This window comes from Brachyistius frenatus, unplaced genomic scaffold (genome assembly GCF_029030835.1).
Source record: "Brachyistius frenatus isolate BFR_SWC_R1_liver_20210118 unplaced genomic scaffold, ASM2903083v1 Contig_98, whole genome shotgun sequence".
In the NCBI taxonomy this organism is placed as follows: Eukaryota; Metazoa; Chordata; class Actinopteri; family Embiotocidae; genus Brachyistius; species Brachyistius frenatus.
In genome coordinates this window covers 113,123-122,375 of record NW_027210697.1, presented here as the reverse complement: position 1 = coordinate 122,375, position 9,253 = coordinate 113,123, and the positions used below count along the sequence as shown (strand labels likewise).

Sequence of the window (9,253 nt, the reverse complement as noted above, 5' to 3'; positions counted from 1 at the left end):
TAATTATCTCCTCCATATCGAGGCTCCTGAAACTTCTTCTATCATGAGTCAAGCAGCTGCAAGATTTCCAGCACATCCCCGTGAAGTCAGCATTTTAACGTCGAGCCTCTCGTTCAATATTACGGTCTCCGTGTTATATTTCTAACTAACTTGTATTATTTGTAACTCTAAACTTCTCCTATGAAACTGTGGTGAAGTTTCGGGAATGAATCATCAGTCAGGAGCTCAGTTCAGAAAATTGAAACGAGAGCCAGCAGCAGCTCGTTATTTATAAATCAGAATGTTTTAATACATATAAAAAACAACAACAACAAGAAAGACACACTATCGGGACGCAGGCGTTTTATACACGATGGATCCTACGGAGACGGGAGGGCTCGTGGACTCCCGCGGCCCCCCGGCGGTGAAAGAGGGGGGTCGGGGGCGGGGGGGGGGGGCAGGGTTTCCCCTGTGATGCTGGTCTGCGGTCGGGAGAGGATAACAGTCAAACAAGGCTGCTCGCTCACAGTCTGTACGTGACATCAGGATCTGAGTCTCTGAGTTTCTGAGTTTCCGCCACAAAAAAAAAACCAAAAAAAAATCCAGATCAGTCCATCCCTCCGATGTCCTGCTGTTTGTACGCCTGCGAGACGAGACTCCCTGCAGAGAAACACAGCGACCGTCAGACAGCAACAATAAAACGCAGCTTAGATTAAACATGATAGAATTCATTCATTGTAAATTCTACTACGCTGTTTTTTTTTTTTTCCAGTTAAGACTTCCTGCAGATGTTTCGTTCTTATGTTTTTATGTGAAACGAAACAAAAATGGTTTTTTGTTTTTTTAAAAAAAGAAAAGAAGAAGTGATTTTCTGAAAGCAACTTGATGTATTTGCATTATTTTTCAATAACGCATCAGATGTTCTTCCTGAGATCCTAAACAACACTTTCACTCTGCTCACTATCTTTTTGACGAGTGACGACAAATCCTTGTTTCCAAATTTGTCACTAAAATGATGCTTCTGGATAATATTGCATTAAAGAAATAGTTTTGGAAAATAAGTTTGGGAGCGGCTAGCCCGCCGGTCCACAGTTCAACATGTCTGAAGTTTGTTTAATCTAAATGTGGGAAGAAACGTTACAAAAATGTGAGTCTGACAAACATTCGCAAACAAACAAAAAGAGTTGTTTGTCAGGTAAAACAAAAGTTGACTTTTCTGTTTGTGTAAGAATTACACGTTATTAGTTCTGAGTTTTCTTCTTTCTGTGTTTTCGGTTTCACAAACAGGCCGAAGTGAGCCGACTGAACGTCGCACCCTAAATACCGTTAATTCACCTGTTTGATGCTGTTGGAGCGTGAACGTGTGGCTGACACACGTCTGTGATCACGTCGACCTGTCGGTGAGCCGAGAGACCAGCGCGTCTCAAATATGGAGGGAACTCTTATTTTTGTGTGTGTGTGTGTGATTATTAGATGGAGTCGGTGCGGATTAACGCCGGGCTGTCGGGTCACCTTCAGGTACTTCTATATTTACACTGTACGCACATATTGTATGTACACATAATGTACACATATTGTACACATATTGTACACATACTGTACCCTCTCTGTGACGCACGCACACACACACACACACACGAACAGAAAAGACATCGCTGCAGACAAACTGGTACGCGACACGTTAAAGCCCGGGGAGCGAGGCGGGAGGGGGGGGGGTTGGGAAGGGGAGGGGAGGGGAGGGGAGGGGAGGCAGGAGGGGCAGAGGCCAAGCAGGGAGTAGACTAGTTGGCTAGCAGGGAAACAAGCCACGCCCACCGCAGCTAGTCGACACCGGTCTGCCAACCACAGCCCGACTTTCACTGAATTTATACAAGGTGGGGTGGGGGCGGGGGAGAGAGAGAGAGAGAGAGAGAGAGAGAGAGAGAGAGAGAGAGAGAGATGGGGGAGGGGGAGGGGGTTCGCAGAGGTTACACCGGGTGGAAAGCCACAGTCAGGGAGGGAGGACATCACGTCCGAGTAGATTCAGCCGCCATGAAATCGGGTCTCTAATATGAAAATATCAGAACTTGCCGTTATTTAAAATCGGTACAAACACACGTCCCCAAACAAACAGGACGGTTTGATTCGGTTTTTCATGTCATCCTTTGATCACGTTTAAATGTCGCTCAAAGAGGAACCTCGTTCTTTATTTACTTGTGGAATTATGAATGATTTATGATTTTTTTTTTTAATATTTTTTTCCCCCTTCGCTCCGTTTTTTTTTCTCCCCGAACAGCAGCTCGATGAAACGTTCGCAGGCCGCTGCGTCTCTTGTCGTGACATCGTTTCAAGGCTGAAACCAGCTGAAGCGGGCGCATCAATTCACACAAGTCCGCACACGCTCCACACAACAGGTTCCTCAGATCGAACACCGGGCCGGGAGGAGCTTCTGCAGGGACTTTGGTTCTCTCCGTTCAAGCGAATAAAAAGTGACATGTCTTATGGATTTGTGAGGTAAAAGTATTTTATGTCATTATTTCAACATGATGAAAAGAATCCCGACGGGTATCGGACTCGGATCAAATCCAAACCCGGCTGCTCAGAACGCGACCGCAGACTGGATGGAGGTGGTCGTCGACCGTCGTATGAAACAACAGGCAGATAATATTCAGATGGAGGAGACGACGTGTCCTGTGCTTCAATATGATTTGAGTTGTTATGTGTTTACGACATAAACTCCCGTGGCTGCACCTCAAACCTTCTTTCTCTCCAGTTCTGTGGACTTAAAATGTACGAAATGTGGGTTCAGTTGAGGGGAGAAAAAAAAAAACAACAGAAGAACCGTGACTGATCTGATTAAATGAAGCTGTGGTCGGACAGACAGACGCTCCGTTCTGACCTCCAGACGGTGGCTTTGCAGCCGGCGGGTCTCTTGTCTGTGAGCTGTGAGGGGTGGGGGGTGGAGGTGGGAGGGGTGGAAGCACTACAGGGGTAAGGAGGGGGTCGGGGGTGGGTGGGGGTGGGTTGCTCTGGAGACAGGCCGGGCTGGGAGGGTGTCAGTCAGACTAGCAGGGCAGCAGAGCTCCCAGACTCATCAGCAGCAGCAGCAGCAGCAGCAGCAGCAGCAGCAGCAGGGCCGGTGGCGTGCTTACCTGTGGCCAGGCCCCCCTCTGCCCTGCCCTTCATCCCTCCTCCTCCTCCTCCTCCTCCTCCACCTGCTCCTCCTCCTCCTCCTACCGGGCCAGAGCTGCCCAGGGCCTCGGACACCACCGGGAAGGAGGGCCGTTCGCCCCTGTAGGGCTTGGGCCTGAAGGGGAAGTCTTTGTCTTTACCTTTGGAGCCTTTGGGCCGGCCCGCTGTCTTCTTCTTGGACTTGCCGTCCCCCTTCACGCCCAGTAGGGGGTGCACCTCTGAGGAGAGAGAGAGCGAGAGGTGTCAAAGTTCAGCTTTGTCACAGTGAAAGACAAGAAACAGACGATGAGACTTTTGACCTTGATTTTCATTGTCCACTTTGACAATGATGAAAACCTGCTAGTATTTTATACGTCTACAGGATCTGTATTAAAACCGGCTCGGGGGTTAAATTGGGTGTAATGTTCATTTCAACAGCACAATCAGGACATGGAACAGCAGCCAATCCATCTCAGTTGAGTTGAGACATTTCGCTGGTTTAGTGAAAACATTCAGAGGGATTCATCCTCTGAGACCATGAATGTCTGTAAAATCCAGTTTTTCTGGACCTCCTCCCGATCCGGTAATAGTCCTGAATATCTCCGACACCGAGCCTCAAACAACACTCACGTTCGCGTAAACGTTGACTAAATATGTACCCGAAACAAATAAAACATCAGCTGTGTCTTTTTTTAAACTTGACACACCTTATTTTTTATGAATGACTTCATCAAAAAATACCAAAGACTCTGATTCAAAAGCTGATAAATTATTGATATAAAATTTAATATAGAAGAGTTTTACTTCTGACAAGGACGTGACTCAAACAGAAGATGTCTCACTCTGCTGGCGTTTTTGGGAGCACATAAAACACTCCCGGCAACTGCACAGTAATGATGCAGAGTGATCCCTCGTTTACTTCGTAAACAATCTGCGAAAGACTTCAGGCGTTTTTTTTTATTTCGGCGTGTCATTGAACCTAATATCAACCCTTCGGTTCAGCTCAGGACTTCTCTGCTCTGACTTTGGATAACAGACGGACCAAGCAAACCAACAGCTGACGGCGTTACTGCACGAGCACGACTCAAATAGAAGCAGCTGGAATTAATGATGTATGAAAACAGCGTCAGTGTTTAACGCAATAAGTTGAAATGATGATGATAATCATTTCATGAAGACAGCTGATAAACATGGAGGAGATCAAAACTACAGCAGGGAAAAAGGACAAATTTGACACACTACGAGAAACCCGAACCCCGAAACAATTAATCCTGTGTTGATGTTTTGTTGTTTGTTGTATATGTGTGGTTGTGTTTGTGCCTCACCGTCACTGGGCACCCCCTGCAGCTCGATGGTGGTGGTGCGGGCCTTCTTCTTGGCCGGGCCTCCTTCCGATGAAGGCTGCCGCTGCTTCTTGTCGCCGGTGGCCAGCGCCTCCTCCGGACCGCCGGCCGGGACCGCGGCGTCCGGCGGCGGGCCGAAGGGGTTCTCCTCCGGATCCTCCACCTCGGGGGCGATGGGCAGGTACAGCAGGGCCTTGTAGTCCTCCAACTCCTCATCACTGCAGGACACAAACACGTCACTTTGATTAGACTTTAAGTATCTTCATTAGTAACGAGCTTTGCCAAAGTAAAGGTTTAAAAAGTGTTTAGAAGCACTTTATTGAGGCTTTTTCCATTTAGCACAATATGGGTGTTTAAAAAAAAAAAAAAAAAACCTATCAAATCAATTTAATAAAGTGTAAATCAGACTTATGAATTGTGTCTTTCTCACCTGCTGCAGAAAGCGACTATGGGATCGACCGTGGTCACATCCACCTCTTCATCCTCTGCAGCGTCTGCACCTGTAACAGCAGCACAACAGAAAACCGGTGAAACCATTAAGACCAGAAAACAAAAAGGACGGGACAGACGGTCAAGCTGCAGTCGGCAGATCGGTTGAAGTAAGTCACTTTATAATAGGTATAATTCAGGGAGGAAATAAGTTTCTTTGCTGTTTTTAACAAACAAGAAGTTTGTCAAACTGCATTTCATCACACCATTATTTGGGTTTTTTTAAATTATGAAGTCATGTTTACTTGTAGGAAGGATAACTGATGGAATACCACTTTAAAATATTCTCAACAAGCAGAAAGCGAAAACGTCACGCGGCTGATTTAAATGGAAGTTGTTTTGCCGAGATGTTTCTGGAGCCGTTTCACCACAATCTCTCATTTGTTTTCATTTCTTCCAGCTGTGAGCGGTTTCTCAGTTCCCTTTGCGTTGTGGGTGGATAACGTTCATCAACAGCACACTGAAACAACATAATAGATTCAGCCCGCTGATTCTTAATTTTTTGACTTTGCCAATAATAATCCAAATACTGAATTAAAACGCAGTAATTTAGTCTGAAAAATAAAACCAATGCAAACTGTTGTCCTCCAGGATTCCTCCCACAGATTAAAGGCAAATGGAACTCAGGGAGTTTTTCTTCACTGTAATCCACAAACTCCACTACTTTGAAGTCAAAACTTCACAAATCAGACCGCCTGTGAGCCAGAAAAACAACGTGTGTGTGTGTGTGTGTGTGTGTGTGTGTGTGTGTGTGTGTGTGTGTGTGTGTGTGTGTGTGTGTGTGTGTGTGTGTGTGTGTGTGTGTGTGTGTGTGTGTGTGTGTGTGTGTGTGTGTGTGTGTCTATCTACCCGTCTGCTCAGGTTCACTCTTGTCTTCGTCCTCAATGTCAAACTCGGACTCTCGTTCTTCGTACTCCACGTTCTCGTCCAGCTCTTTGAAGTCTGGAGCAAAAGCGCTCCAGTTTTCCTGCAGAAAAACAAACAAACATTACATCCACTAGTGCTTCATTAAAGGACAAATTTCCACATATTTGATCATAATATGGACCGCGGAGCCGAATCTTTCAAACAGACAATAGAGAAATCAAAGTATAATCCCAAATAATCCATAATCCAAAATAATGCTGGTCATTCACCCACGTCCTGGCGTCACTGTCCACTCACCACTTGGTTCTGAGCCCAGATGGAGACCACGCCGCTGGAGATGGAGGCGATGATCGGACGGACAGGATGCCACTGCAAAGAGGTCAAAGGTGAGATTCTCCACAACGCCGCGTCTCAGACGTAACTAGAAAACGCATCATCTTGACGTTTTGTGTCCGTGTGTATTTTTTCTTGCTCAGTGTTTCTGCCGAGCCAGAATTTTCGAAGGTTTTGTCGTCCTTACAGCGACGTCCAGCAGCAGCTCTCCTCTGGTGCCGTGCAGGATCTTCACCAGGTTGCCGATGCTCTTCTCCCAGATGTAGAGGGCGTGCTGCCTCGCCGAGCCGGCCACGATGTACTCGCCGTCCCCGGAGAAACAGCAGCGTTTCCACGGCGTCCTGAACGAGGGAAACGCAGAATGAGGAGGCGGACAAATGCAGAAAGATGAACTTTTACAAAATGTAAAAAAAAAATTGTTTTTTAAATCGCTACTAAAACTCAAATTCAAAAAAAAAAAAAAAAAGAGGAAGAACGCGTTTGAAAAATCAGTGACAGCTAATCTCCTTGATATAAATATTCCAGTTCAGCCTCAACTAAAACAAAACAGCATAACATGGATCCAGCAAAGACATGTAACCAAACGGCATCGTACCTGTTGACCAGGTCCTGGAGTTTCTGCATTGGTTCTGGTTCACCGTCCCGCCCACAGGTCAGAATCTCTCTGCCGTCGTACACCCGGATGATCCGGTCTGCTGTGTTTATGAGGAAGCAACTGCGTAATAAAAAATTTAAAAAAAACAACACAGGACAGGTGGAAAAAGAAGAGGAACCATTAGAGAAAGCTCAGCGCTTCTTTGCATTCTTCCCTCGCAGACTTCCTGTTTCCTCTCACCTGCCCTTGCGTGCAAATTCGATGGACTTGATGGCGGTGGTGTTGCTGGTGCCGGTTGTCACTCTGAAGGAAGCCACCAGCTCCTGAGTGTTTGTGTTCAACACGAGGATCTTCGACGGCAGAACAGAGGGAGACACGACGGTGAGCGGAAAACGGAAGAAAAAAAACAAAAAAAACACCGGAAGTTCTTCATAACACACGAGAATGAACGTGGAGGGTTGTTCACGCGCTTTTTTTTTTTTTTTTTTTTTTTTCAATCAAAGGCAGTGATGTGGATAAGAGGTGCGTGATGAGAGAGGCTGACCTTTCCTTTGGCGTTGCCCGTGTAGATGTACTCGCCCCGCCTGTCGAAGGCCGCCACCACGTTCAGGTCCGAGTCGTCGTCCACAGGCAGGACGACGTGTTTGGAGTCTGACAGCGTCAGCAGGACCGGAGCCGACTTCATGGGACACACCAGCACCTTGTCCCTGCAAAACAAAACATAGGTTTTTATTAATTAGTATTAAAAAAAAAGACAAGATGATTTCTGAATCATGACTGACAGCCGAAGGTCAGACTAAATCAGAAAGTGCCGGGTCGCTCACATGTCTCTGGGGTGGCACTGCAGCTTCAGGATGGGCGAAGGGAAGCGGAACCTCTGGTCACAGTCTCCGGTCAGGACGTCCCACTGCGAGACGATGTTGTCCGTGGAGGCGCTCACCAGCTTGTGGCCGTCTCGACTCCAACTGCACACACGCGTACACAATAAATACAGAGCGGTCTGTGACACGTTGATCAGATGAACCTCTTTATGTTCTCTTGTTTTAAACGTCACACAGCAGAAGTGTTAAACGTCATTTGTTGATTTTCTCATCTTAAACATGATCACAAAAGTAGGATGAGACCGGTGATATTTAGCGTTTATGAACCTCAATCAAATCAAAAAGTTGTTTTCTAAAGTCTAATAACGGAAACAAAAACATGTAAATATGAACAACTAAATTGTCAAGTTATCTGAATCAAAAAGACGGTGAAGCTCCACAGTTTCGTCTTTTGCCAACTGATAAAAAGAAGAGGAACTACAGATTTTTCTGTTTTCTTTCTGTTCACGCGGTTCAGTTTCGGCAAAGATCCACAAAAACTTTGCGTGGGCATCCCGGAGGTCCAGATGGAGCGGGTAAAAGCGTACCGGTGCTCGAAATGAGGCGTTTCTCACGGGTGCCGTGGTGCCTCACCATAAAGAGCAGACCGGGTGGATGTGCGCGCTGATGATTTTGGCGATGCCCCGCGTGAGGAAGTCCCAGATGACGATGCGACCGTCGTTGCAGCCGACGGCCAGCAGGGTGCCCCAGCGGTTGAAGGTGCAGGTGAGGGCCATGCTGATGCAGTCCAGAGTGCCATCTGCCTCCTAACAACCAAACCCAAAGGTAAGAGAGTTCATCACTGAGGAAAGTCCAGGAATGGTGATTTTTTTTTTTTAACATGTGACTTTTATCAACAACAAAAAAAATTTTCACAGCAGAAGATATTAACTGTGCAAAACTTACCTCTGGGTAGTTCTGCCCGAACGATTCTAGGAGAGGAACACAGAGATTAAATGACTAAAAGTTCAACAAAACAAAAAAACATTTGTGTATTATAATAATATTAAGAGGAATAAACTTTTTATTTAGGATTAAAAACACAAATCTGTGTATCAGTATTTTGGGGATTTGAAGAAACATTATAGAAAGGGAATTTTCAAAATGAAAGAGATTTACGAGGGAAAACAGGTTTAAGTCATTTAAAAAAAAAAAAATTATATCAACATTTAAACATCTGGAATAATTAAACCGAACCGGGTCGAGATCAGAACGTAAAAAAAAAAACACCTGTGTTCAGATTAGATGGAATAAGATTAATTAGGTCAACTACAAGGACTGTTTCAAACCTGAATGTGGTTATTAATTTATTTCATTGTTATTTAAAAATAAAATAAAGTATGATTTCACATCTTTTCGTGCATCCAGACCTTCAGAAAATTGGGACTCGTAGCCGTTAGCGGGCTAGGCTAACAGACAATGCTAACCATAACAAAGTGCACGGCGTCGCGCGCAGAAAATCAATCAATCAATCAAAACCACGCTGAGGATTTACCGAGCAGCTCCAGATTCATCGTTGGACGACCGAAGATCCACAGTCCCTCTCACGACTCGATTTAACGGGAGTGTTTCTACCGATTTCTACCGAGTATTTACTTCTGCTGCGACTGCCGGGGAGACTGGCGCCGAGCCTTCAC

The 9,253-nt window shown here is 45.8% G+C and overlaps 1 protein-coding gene across 2 annotated transcripts; it reads right to left on the bottom strand.

Annotated features, from left to right (window-relative positions):
- Positions 1 to 264: 264 nt before the first annotated feature.
- On the bottom strand, positions 265 to 9,253 carry rbbp5 (retinoblastoma binding protein 5). Of its 2 annotated transcripts, none has more exons than XM_069711271.1 (14): positions 9,112 to 9,253; positions 8,523 to 8,548; positions 8,211 to 8,383; positions 7,581 to 7,721; positions 7,301 to 7,463; positions 6,997 to 7,106; positions 6,757 to 6,876; positions 6,349 to 6,502; positions 6,126 to 6,197; positions 5,811 to 5,928; positions 4,903 to 4,972; positions 4,455 to 4,690; positions 3,111 to 3,368; positions 265 to 639 (listed from the first exon to the last, which is right to left on the bottom strand). In XM_069711271.1, the coding sequence occupies exons 1-14, from the start codon at positions 9,128 to 9,130 to the stop codon at positions 587 to 589; spliced, it is 1,713 nt and encodes a 570-aa protein (XP_069567372.1). In that variant the 5' UTR covers positions 9,131 to 9,253; the 3' UTR covers positions 265 to 586. The 2 variants fall into 2 exon arrangements, with proteins under 2 accessions (XP_069567372.1, XP_069567373.1); XM_069711272.1 differs by having other exon boundaries at positions 3,291 to 3,368.